This window comes from Netta rufina (assembly GCF_964035555.1).
Source record: "Netta rufina genome assembly, chromosome: 1".
NCBI lineage: Eukaryota > Metazoa > Chordata > Aves > Anseriformes > Anatidae > Netta > Netta rufina.
In genome coordinates, this window is record NC_140123.1 from 54,039,681 (window position 1) to 54,052,346 (window position 12,666).

Below are 12,666 nucleotides of genomic sequence, written 5' to 3' on the forward strand. Positions count from 1 at the left end.
ACAAAAATATACTAATAGTCAAAAAAGAAAAAAAAACAAAAAAAAAGGAACCTCTGGGAAGGGAAAACATTGCTCTAAAGGTTTCAGAAATACACTGTGAGCTGAACTGCAAAGCTACCCTAGTGGCACCACTTCTCCCCCAAGAAGATGTTATAAAAATGAGTCACGCCCAGATGACATACAAAATCCTTAATGCATCTGTTTGAGAGACTTGCTGTGTTATTGTCCTCTTTGGACTTTGAGTTTTCCCTCAAGCCATAGTTTGTTGGAACTATATATTCAGCTCAGGCTAATTGATGCAGTACGTTTGCAGTATTGTTTCCAAAATATTTCCACCAGCGTTTCAAATGTTTCAAAAATTAACAGTGGGGGTACTTCGCTATTGGAACAATTTAACAAGGGTTGTCATTGACAATTTTTTCTATTGAGGTTGGATGTTCTTCTAGAAGTACACTCGAGTTCAAACAAGAACGAATTCAGGAAAGTTCTGCTGGTCTGAGTTATACAAGACAAAATAATGAGTGATAAATGAGCTCCTCCTCTAGCTTTAAACACCTCCAAATCTGTTTTGCAATTGCTGTGGTCTTTAGAATAGCTTACCTTTTTCCCCTTACTTTATCTACATTGGTATCTGAGCCATCTGAAGGGACAGCACCTCACAACCATATGGGTTTTGCCTACAACCGCTTGTTACCCTTCTGATTTTGCCTTTTTTTGGGGGGTGGAAGAGAGAGGAAGATTTTTATTATTATTATTATTATTATTAATTATTTTTGCAGAGACATTTCTTCCTGTAATCAACAGAACCCAGCTTAATTTCATGGCTGTTCTGATGTTACTGATCTGCATTTCCAGGGAAGTTCTTGTTGATGGCTGCGGGACAGATCCATTTGGGATATTAATCTTCCTATTCCACACTGAAATCAGGGTTATTCTGGGCACATATCCAGCTTATATCATCTGTTCTGGGCCTGAAGCTGAGCCATCCCAATATGAATAGACAGTTATGATAGGATTGTGGAAAACATAGAACAGCAATACAAACGACAAGAAACACAAAGTATTTAAGTTCATCTCTACAGCACAGGTGATCATACCGAAGAAAAACAGCTCATCTTAACATGACATTTTGTTTTTACCTTGGGTCCACATTCGCTGTTGCTTCATCAATGATAAGGATCCGATTTTTTTTTAGAACCGCTCTGGCAAGACATACCAGCTGTCTCTGACCAACACTAAAATTAGACCCAGATTCTGCCAGCTGTGTCTCCATTTTATTAGGCAGATCTTCCACAACCTCCTTCAGTTGCACCTGTTGACATGTCAACATACTGTAGGATGAGTAACTCCCTTTTAAATCAGCTATTGTACGTTTGATGACACAACAATAACTATGCAAGGTTTACCTTTTATATTCTGACACAAAATGACTAAGTGCCAAGTTGGATTACAGTGTGTCAGTTATTAGAATTCTAAAAAAGCATATTGTTAAGAATCTATTAATGTTCATTAAAACTAAGATATGAATCAAAACGTAACCAAAACATCATCCCAAGGGATAATTTTTTCATAAAAGACTTATATAACAATATGCATGTCTACACACACATGCACAAACACACACATGCACAAACACTCACACAACGCTCTGCTTTTTTCCATCAACAGCTATGCCCGTAACAAACCTCATGAAAACATCTAAAACCCAATGCACACAAGCATAATGGTGTTACTTGGCTTGTAAATATAGATTTAGTAAGTCACCTCTTCCAAGGCATTCCACAGATCCTCGTCAGTGTATTCATTGAAAGGGTCTAAGTTTTTCCTCATAGTTCCAGTGAATAAAACAGGCTCCTAAAAACCAATAAAATTAGCATTCTGTTATAAACACAGGTTTCAGATCACAATAGGTTAGCTAATAATAATCAGAACTAACCTATATCAACAGTAACACAGAAACATCCTACAACAAGCCATCTTTTATGAAACGCAAAAGAGTATTTAGCACACTGAAAAGAGATGGGGGGGAGACAAGTGTCTGGCCACTCTGTGTGGAGCTGATTTCCCAAACAGGGCAGGTCTATTTGCAGATGACAGCACACAGTTATGTCGGTACTCAAATGGGCATTTACATCCCACTGTTCTGATGCCACAAGCTATATATATACTCACATGCAATCACTGTTATCCTGGTATTGTTAATGAGAACCAGAAACTGCTGCTGTCAATGGGGTCACACTCCTAAATTATGTTTGGGCAGTTTTGAAAATTTATGTTTACACTAAATAAAACAGGAGAGGAATTCACTTGCTCCCAGTGCCATTTTCATTTTCCTTTTGTTTTTTAACTCTTAATTTCATACCATAAACCCTCTTCAATTTTACCAGCAGAGCCTAAAAGAAACAGATTTCACCATTTCCGTGCAATGTTTAAATCTACACATGTAAATGTGTATCTTACACTCACGCATAAGTTCATCTATATGGCTTCAGCATTATACCAAGCTTATCGAGATCTGGAGTATTCCTGGGCTAATTCAAAATAAACTAGGGAGTCAAATCAGTACGGTCGCCCAGTTCAGGTACCAGTGTGGCTTTACCTGTGGTCAAAGCAGCCACTGTTCTCATTCAGACCAGTAACAGATAGTAAACTGGCAGAAATCAATGCACACTGAAAAATGTACTATTTGAGAAGTGGGAAGATGGCTTTTGGTCCAGCCTTCCCTAAGCATCAGGTCAGTACTCACTAAGGGGATTTGACAGACCAGAGAGTTGTGCACTGACAAAACAGAACTCCTCTTTATGCTACACAAACACAACAACAACCCAAAAGCTGTACCAGTACTAATGATAAATGGAAAAAATGTTATCAGAGTCTCATTTAAATTGCAGAAATCTTTTGCTTTTTTTTTTTTTTCTCCTAAAGAATGTTTAAAGTTGTATTTGGTAATTTCAGCTTACTCCAAGACTACCCTCTGTCTTGACTGACATCCCACCTAAGCCTAGTGATGGCCAGCTCCACCCAAATGGCAGCAGCAAATCAGAACGGGATTTCTGCCTTCACTTACTGTCTTCACATCGAAACTATTCTGAGTGGTATAAAAGGATTAACTGAGACAAAACATGCCACAAGCAGTATAAAAGAACATATGTGTTTCTTGACATGGCACACCAATTATTTGAAAGTATCTGTTGAGTTGGCAAAACATGTCGCTAAAAACCTGTTGAATGAACAAAAGGATTTAATGAAAACATTAGCAGGCTAAAGAACATTTTTCTTCAAAAAAAAACACCTTAGGAAGTAATTTGTTTAACAATAACTATTTTAATACTCCACTTGGTGTGTTTTTTGAAGGTATTGTTAGGTTTATTTTCCTTTTCAATCTATTTTTATAGGTTGGTAAAATAAGCAACTGAATTTATAAAGTGTTCATAACTATTATAAAAGTCCTAACAACAGACGTGTACTGCAACAGTAGATAAGGATATTTTTTAATTATCATTTCTGACACAGATTATTATTTAAAATAGCCTGGTTTATGAGAGGAAAGTAATAAGACAAACCTGTAAATAATTGTTGTAAAAATGCTTGCAGTCAGGGAGGCAGACAACATTTGCATAGGAAAGATTTACAAACACAGCCTTCACACAGCTCTATCCAAGCAAGCAATTAGAAGCCTAAGCACATTTTTATTTCTCCAGGTATGTATTTAACCTTAAATGTAAGAAAACATCAGTCTTGACTCATCACTCTAGGAATGGGTTAGTTTAGCATGCCTTATGTTATAATTTTAATGAATCTCTCTCTCTTCTTTTTGTTGTTGTTGCTTTTTTTTTTTTTTTTTTTTTTTGACTTCCCACATAATTATGGAGATATTTGCTGCAAAACAACTGCCTGATGTTACATGACTATTTCTATTATTGACATCACTGTTATTAATGCACTACAAAGACAATGCTTATCACTCAGTTTAGTCTAGTATAAACCTAATTCCAAACCTTCGTCCTCTTCCTACTACCACCCCTTCATTGTTTCACATATTTTTAGTAAAAACAAGTCCTCCCCTATGTGGAGAAGAAATATTACCTGCTACCCTTCAGACAATTAAAACCCTTTGGGACCATGACGAAAACCCTATCACAATATTCTACTGAATTGAAATGGTTTTATAACCATGTGATAAGCCAATGTATGAATAAACAAACCACCACATATAATTAAATAGTGAACTTTGAGCATCTGCTTTATTCAGTGTGTAGAAACTGAATTTGACCAGCAGCTCTTCTGTGTCAGCACTATCTTATTCAACTGGGTTGAATGCTTCCAAATGTAGAAATCACCTGCAATAGCTACAGGTAGGGTTTCAATAAAGCTGTAGACCTTGAATGAACTGATGATCATCTGTTTTCAGGAGAAAAGAACATTGTGCACAAGTGTAAAAAGAAAAAAAAAAAAAAAAAAAAAGACCACACACACAAAAAAAAACAAACAAACAACAACAACAACAACAACAAAAAACACCAAAACTTAAGTCCACATAAAGTTCTCTTTAGATATGAAAAGGTGACTAGTCCCACTGGGTACCTCTGCCATACATAAACAAATACCTCAGCATGCAGAAACAAAAAGGCAGCCTGCATAAGGCAGCAATCCAGTTGCTGGGGAAGTGATGTTCTTTTTTGTTTGTTTGTTGGCCTTTTATTTTATTATTATTATTTTTTTAGTAAAAGCATATCTACTTTCTCTGACTCCTGCTCTTGGGAAAGGGAAAAAAAAAAGGCAGGTAAGCAGGGAGGCTTAGAACCACTGTTCATTCCCATTTTTATCAGATTCTCAAATTAAGAAAGTAATATAAACACTCTGAATGCCATCCTGCCAACAGGCTAGCAAACATTCAGATACAAACGTGGTCAAAGGATTCTAAATACAGCTCCTGTAATAAAATACAGAGAATTAATGCTAAACATGGCAAATGAACTCCTCTGCTTTCCAGCCTACTGTTCTATCTACCTGCTAGAACAACTGAGATGAATTATTTGCCAGAAAGATGACTTTGCATTTCCAACATATGAGCTCTTCCCTCTTCTTTTACTCTCCACTGGAGAGGGAGGGAGGATCACAGGAGAGATCAGAGCCCTCATGAAACATGGTAATCTGCACAGGCTCTGCCTTCAGGAAGTTTTGAGGTTATACATAACCCTTCTCTGGTTCATTGTCTCATTTGAAAGGCAGACAATAGAAGACAACACTTCTGGTCTACGGAATTTCTTGGAACATTCATTCTTCTGTTCCAACATCAGAGATGAGGTTATTCCCAATATTGTCTTATTTTTTTCCTTCATTGCAGCCTTTCCTGCATTCAGCTTCTGAAGGTCACCAAGTTTTTATTTATAGGTCATAATGACTCACCTTTCTCCATTCCTCTGCTCTCCTCCTCTCTGGCCTTGAAAAGGCTGTTAGCTCACTTCCAGTCAGCAAACTTGCTCTTTCAAGATCTAGCCTCAGTCACTTTTGTACAGGGGTGACTACAGAGGTGAATGTGTCCCCTTAAACTCCCTTACTAAGAAAGCTTCAGCAATGCATCAGGCAGTTTCTGCCAAAGGATCAACTTTGGAGATGCTTTCAGAGGACTGCTGAAGCTTGGTGTATTCCCACCAGATTTTCTTTGCTCATTCCCAGTCACGGAGGACAGCATACTGCTAACATACATTTGCACTTACTCCAGAGGAACAGACAAGGAACAAAACTAGGAAGAAAATCTTCCAGTTCCCAAAGCTGATTCCATTTATCTTAAAATAATCAAGACCTTGTTCTAGCAAGAATCAGAGAACCATAGAATATCCTGAGTTGGAAGGGATCCAAAAGGATCACGCACAGTCCAACTCCTGGCTCCACACAGAACCACCTAAAAATCAAACCATATGTCTGCAAGTGACGTCCATACGCTTTTTGAACTCTGACAGGCTTGGTGCCGTGATCGCTTCCCTGGGGAGCCTGTTCCAGTGCCCAGCCACCCTCTCAGAATAATGCCTTGCACAAGTTTCTCTGCCTACTGAATACGGGGGTGTATGTGGAACACATCCTGGCAAAGCGTTTTAAATACTACAGGGCTATAGGAAAAACGTTTATGGCAAAGTCAGCTTCTTACCTGAGGTATAATTGAAATTTTCTTCCTTAAGTCATGGAGGCCTAGCTCTGATGTCAAGTACTTATCAATCCAGATTCTTCCTTCAGGTTCAGCCAACCGAAAGAGGGCTGCTATAAGAGAGCTCTTCCCAGCTCCTGTTCTTCCCACAATTCCAACCTACAGAACAAACCAAGCTCGTACAATTAAACCAAGAGCCTTGCAGGATAAATTAATATGTCAAGCAATAGTTTTACTACATCACAGGATTTATAGTAGAACAAGCACCAAATAAAACTACTTTATAATTAACTTTTTTTTTTTCATGAGGAAAAAACCTCCCCCCCCAGATCAGCTGGCATTCAGGTGACAATTGGATCCTCAGTGATTTCTTGGATCATATCATTCAAAGGTGAAAGAAATATTTTCCTAACAAAGATTTTCTCTTAAGGTGTTGTGTTTTATTGTATAAACAAGATAAAGGAGCTCAGTGAGTAGAGTAATGTGATTCAAGCTAGCCAATTTTACACTAAACCTCGTTTGCTCTTTGACATTAGGCAAATCACTTCAGGCATGCATCCACTTCTCAATCCAAAAAAGGTCTCTTACAAAGCATTTCAGGAATAATTTATGAGTGCTATTCCCAATTTACATAACTAAGACTGATTTTGCTTAGTACTGTTAAGGTGAAGTTCTGTAAAGTAGTCAAGCTCGAGAGCCAAAATAAAGCTAAAACTAGCAGTAGGATTACAAACAGTATTCATGCTTCAGACAGCTTCAGCAGAGAGGATACAAGCACTGAAACTACAAGACTGCGTGGGCAAGCTGAAATTCTTGTCCAAACACGTGAAACAGTGAATAATAAAATCATAGTGATTCAGGCTTCTATAGGCTCCCCAAGGAAAAATAAGAAACTGTGTACAACGTGAAAAAACAATGCTTTCAGGAAAAAAAAAAAAGAGGGAGAGACAACACAAAATATGGGATTGCTGACTTTAATGACAAGGGGTAAGATCTACAAGTACTTATATAAAATCAAGACTTAGGAGAAAGTAGGGCCATTAATAAGTAAGAGGAGACATATAATTAGTGGTGATTAAACACTACTTGAACAGCAAATTCTTTTTTATTTTTTTTTTAAATGTTGTCTTCAGGTGAGGGATTCTTAGAGAAAACAATGTGCAGTAATCAATTGTATCATAGAAGGTGATGGGTGTAGCTCTCTACACAGATCTGATTTGGCAGGATTTGTTATTTCCTGTACTCAGTTCTAATTGCTACATTTCCAGAAAGAAATCAACCTACTGGAAAGAGTTCAGAGAAGTGCAACATAAAATTAATATGGGTTGGAGATACTGATTTTACGAGGAAGGATTTATGAGGATTAAACATGTACAATATAGCCTGGCGAAGCGATTTGGGTGCAGAAAGGAGGAAGAAACATGAAAACCTTCATGAATATACGTACAGATACCAGAGGGAATTACCCACTGCCTGAGACTCAGATGTATGCAGTAATGACTGCTGGAATGAAATTAAGCATAGGCAACATTACATTGAAGAGCAAGGAAAAAACTTTCCAATAGCCAGAGACACTGACCCCAGATAAAGCAGCAGTGCCCACATTTAAGCAAAAATAACACTAAAAAGGTATACGACAAGGAGCAACTCACAATGCATGACCTAAACAGCGTTTCCTACTTCTATTTTCTGATTGAACAGTTTCATCCAAAAATTCATTATTGTACAATTGTACATAAACTAACTAACATTTATACAGCGCTTATTAGTAAAGATACTGCACAATGTAAGCAAATCTGTTACAATAAATTATAAAATACCTTCTATTCTAAGTGATGTCAAACCAAATGATACGAAACAAAGGGAAAATAGTTACGAACAGTTACACCACCGCTCAAAAAGCGAATGCTGAATGGATACAGACATACGGAGTTATGAAAACAAAAGTTCAATTGTTTCTCTGTAAATGTCAGTGATATAAAGTATTGTATTAAGAATATAAAGAAAAAACATAAAAAATTGATACTTAAAATAAAAATGCAGCTGCTCTGCATATTGTCAAAATCCCACTTTCAGTTTGGCATCCAATGAAAGGACTGTGCTCTTCAGCATTTAGAGGAATCTATTTGTATTTTGGGTCCAATTGACTACAGGCTGCTGAAAATTGACATGAATTTGAAACAGCTCTCCCTATACACTTTTTTTTTTTTTTTTATACATTGTGTTCTTCCGAGGTCTCTGTTCATAACCAGTGCAAACACGAGGAGGGTCTGCAAATCGAAGTTCCAGCCGCCTAACAGGAATCATCTGGGCACGGTTTCGTAGCCCGATGTACACCATGTGTATACACGAGAGTACACCTGCTGTACCGAGCTCATCATTACTCAAATGTCGCTTGTACTTCAAAGTGGAGCTGAACAAAAAAATGAGAGTGAGATTTACAGCATGTCAGCTACTCCTCTCAAACTGCCCTTGTTACCCCTCAGGCAACCTCCCTGAGTATCTGCGTGAACAGCTGCCATGCCGTAAATCTAGACCCTCACCCCTCCTAACTTTTTTCATGTAGCCACATCCTCAGATCCAGGATCTGTTGGGGCAAGGTGTATCTAACAATGTTGGTCCATACTCATTCGCAAGTTGTTGAATTCAGCTACACCCCCTGAAACAAAGGCTGGTCTTTAAAAATCAAGGCTGCACATGCTAACCTAAGCTAGGCTGAAGAGGTGAATCACAGCTGGCTGCTGGCAGAGCTCCTTGCATGAGGCAGACCATGCTAGGTTAGCAAAGATGGTTCAACAGAAAGACCTTCCTAGCCTGCTTTGACTGTAAGGAGATACTAAACGTGCAGCTTAGGTGGCAGCTGTAAAGGCACCGTAATCCCTAAGTGATCCCTTAGAAATGATCTCCTCCATTCTTACTGCACCTACAGCCTCACAGACTTGGTGCTGGGTCAGCTATAGGAAAAACTGCAAGCAGGCAGAAGTTTAAATTCACTCATTCCATCAGAGGCACTGCAGCCACCAGAAGTCTGAAGTAGCCAGGGGTTTAAGCTGGCACAACAGTTCTCACTGACAGCCACATGCATCTGGAAACCTGGTTTTGAAGAGACTTTTCTCTATAATTAAAAACAATGTACAGGGCACAGATGCTTGGGAGATTTATTTTGCACAGTGGCAGTCTACTGCAGTATTGTGCAAAACATCATAGAAAACAAACATGAAATTCTTGGCAACAGTTTCAAGCTGGACAAATTCACTTCAGGATGACAAAACCACAGCATAACCACTCAGCAAAAATAAATACCCCCAGTCATCATCCCTCCTCCTCCTCCCCCACCAAGGACTGAATAAGACCTTGTTAATATCTCTTGCTTCCGTTTTCTTTTTTATTATTTTATTTCCATCTCTCACTAAGAAATGTAAACCTTCTTGTCTGCTATTGCATTAGAGTGATATATAACAGCTGAAGAGATGGCCCATAGGCAAGAAAGGTGGACAGCAGATAAACACCTCTTCAGTTCTTCTTTTTAAACACCGTTCTGAACTCGTCCGTACCTAATTCCATGAGGTTGTCTCCACGAAGCAAAGTTGGGTTGAAGTCTTGTAACATGCATGTTACTAAAAAGGCCCACTTGAGGAATGAAACAGGTTTGGGACTGAATGGAAAAGCATGTTACAAGCGAGGCCAGGGCAGTGATTGTAGAGAGCTGAACCAGCCTCCTAGGGAAGATATCCTAATCAAAAAAGTGCACATGGATTTGAAATGTAGCAAAGCACGAATTAACACTGCAGGGCTCTAATTTAATTTTGTCTGTGGGGGAGACCTTCACTGCAACACTCTTAATACGGGGATAGTGTCAAAACTGGGGAGGAAGAGTCAAATTTGCAGAGGAGGAAGAATTTTATTTCTATGTTTCTTTTGGCTACCAATCTAATTAACAGCAACCGTTAATTGGATTGGTAGCCGAAAGGAACTGAAATAAAATCCCCAATTCTAAAGCTATGCAACTGATTTGTGTTTCTTTCTTCTCTCTTCCATTCTGGGCTCTGTGTGGGAACATGTACATTCCTTCTTGTCAATTGTCTCTGCTCACCTTGTGTGCTGACATCCTTCATTCCATGTATGCTTCCTCTACTGAATTCCCCATTTCCTAACGCAGCTCCATTTGCTTTGGATCTGAACGAACACTTGGGGTTTTGTTGGCATTTTGAATGTCTGCCACTTTTTGATGAAATCCAAATTTTATCAGAAAGTTATCGAATGTTTAACCCTTTGTTTTGATACATAGAAATGTCATGTTCACGGATGCATTTATTCTACATTTACAGGAAATCAATAGGCTCCAGCTTCTGTTACTAAATATGACTATGACTTATTTTTTAAAATAACTCTTATCTGATTTCCTAACATCCATTTCTTTTATAATGTGTTTTTATAACAGTTTCTTTTCAATTATCATATTTGCTTAATTACTGTAATAGGCAAAGACAGCCATATACATACCTTTTCTTTTGGTTTAATTACAACAGACAAATGCCTTAACACCAAAGGTCCATCTAGACTGTACGTGAAGTTAACATTTTCAAATGCTATCATTCCTTGACTTGGCCATTCAGGCGGTGGGTGCTTGTTGGTTTCCCAAGGGGCTTCTCTTTCAAGATCTGTGTATTCCATCACTCTTTCTACTGATATCATCTAAGGGGAAGAAAGAAGACAGGTATCTACAAATTCAGTTTGTTGCACACACACTGCATACATATATATATGTACATGGATTTTGACTGTAAAGATTCAATGCAAATTTTTCCAAGTTTTTCTCTTAGGTACAGATAGAAGTGCTTGGTACTGTCCTATACTTACTTCATACTACCAAAGAAAAAGAAAAAACAAATTTCATGTCCTACTACAGACTCCAATCTATCACGATCCATAAATCCATACATAAGCATGAATTTCTAATCAGTGGGATAAATTACTATTTTAAGTATGTGCATAATTGTTAAGAAATTTAAGCTATGGTAGTTATCTCTCAGTCCTGGCTAAGATGACTCCATTTCACTGAGTGTTAGGAAGGCAGAGCTAGAAAGGAAACTGCCATATGAGCTACAGGCAGATCCATGATGGCTACTAGCTTCATTTTCCCTTTTTTGTCTTCCTCATTACCACTGCACTAACCCCTAGCAAATCTTTAATATGTTTGTCACAAATAATTCAAAAATCTAAGATAGCTTTCACCATATCATGGCCTTAATATGCAGAAAAACTTGTTTTCCTGAGCACTTTAAGCCAGATAGGAAGGAAGTGCAGTATTTGCTGTTGTCCCTCGTTTTGTGGGAGGGATGAGAAACAAATATTGAGCTATCTAGACACTTTTTCTTCTCCCTCAGGAAAATAACAGAAGTTCTGTTTAGGCTCTGGTGTGCATCCCTCACCTATACATGTATTCTGTACAATTCATTTTACTTAACTGTATCTATGCACAGGTATGTTCTGAAAAGGCCATCATAAAGACATCTAGTAGGTTTACATTGCCTCGAGTAGCTTTAAGGCCAGAAGTTACCTGGCAATGAGTTCATAGAATAGCTTGGACAGGATCTTGAAGACCATCTAGTTCTAACCCCTCTACCATGATGGGGAGAGATGCAATCCACTAAATCACGTTGCCCAGGGCCTCATCCAACCTGGTCATACAACCTGCTCCAGTGATGAGCATCCACAACCTCTCTGGACAACCTGTGCCAGTGCCTCAACAACCTCTGAGTGAAGAAATTCCTCCTCACATCTAATCGAAATCTCCCCTCTAGAAAAGGTTTAAAACCATTCCCCCTTGTCCTGCCATTGCCTGACTGAGCAAAAAGTTGCTTTCCATCTTGTTTATAAGCCCCCTTTAACTATTGAAAAGCTGCAATAAGGTCACACCAAAGCCTTCACTTCTCCAGGCTGAACATCCCCAGCTCCCTCAGCCTGTCTCCACAGGAGAGGTGCTCCAGCCCTCTGACCACCTTTATGGCCCTCCCCTGGCCCCGCTCTGACAGCCCCACGCCCTCCTTGTGCTGTGCCCCCAGGCCTGGACGCAGCCCTCCAGGTGTGGCCTCCCCAGGGCAGAGCAGAGCAGAGCAGAGCAGAGGGGCACAATCCCCTCCCTCCCTGCTGGCCACCCCTCTGGGGGTGCAGCCCAGGACGCAGTCGGCCTGCTGGGCTGCAGGCACACACTGCTGCTGGTGGCGAGCTGTTTGGCCACCAGCACCCCCACGTCCTTCTCTGCAGGGCTGCTCCCAGTGAGGTCTTCTCCCAGGCTGTGCTCAGGGCTGGGATCACCCCAGCCCAGGTGCAGCACCTTGCACTTGGCCTTGTTGAACCTCACTAAGTTCACGTGGGCCCACTTCTCAAGCTTGCCCTTTGGATGGATCCCTTCCTTCTGCTGTATCGACTGCACCACTCGGCTTGGTGTCATCTGCACACTTGCTGAGGGTGCACTCGATCCCACTGCCTATGTCATTGACAAAGATATTAAACAGCAC

At 39.5% G+C, this 12,666-nt stretch overlaps 1 protein-coding gene across 2 annotated transcripts in view; it reads right to left on the reverse strand.

The window, feature by feature from the left end:
• The window catches only part of ABCC4 (ATP binding cassette subfamily C member 4 (PEL blood group)), a 148,625-nt gene that overhangs the window by 30,432 nt on the left and 105,527 nt on the right, over positions 1-12,666 (reverse strand). For both annotated transcript variants that reach the window (XM_084282236.1, XM_084282237.1), the window contains 4 exons: positions 10,649-10,840; positions 6,149-6,304; positions 1,765-1,854; positions 1,140-1,312 (listed from right to left, as the gene is read on the reverse strand). In XM_084282236.1, the coding sequence (XP_084138362.1) occupies positions 1,140-1,312; positions 1,765-1,854; positions 6,149-6,304; positions 10,649-10,840 (611 nt within the window). The remainder of the gene's footprint in view (positions 1-1,139; positions 1,313-1,764; positions 1,855-6,148; positions 6,305-10,648; positions 10,841-12,666) is intronic.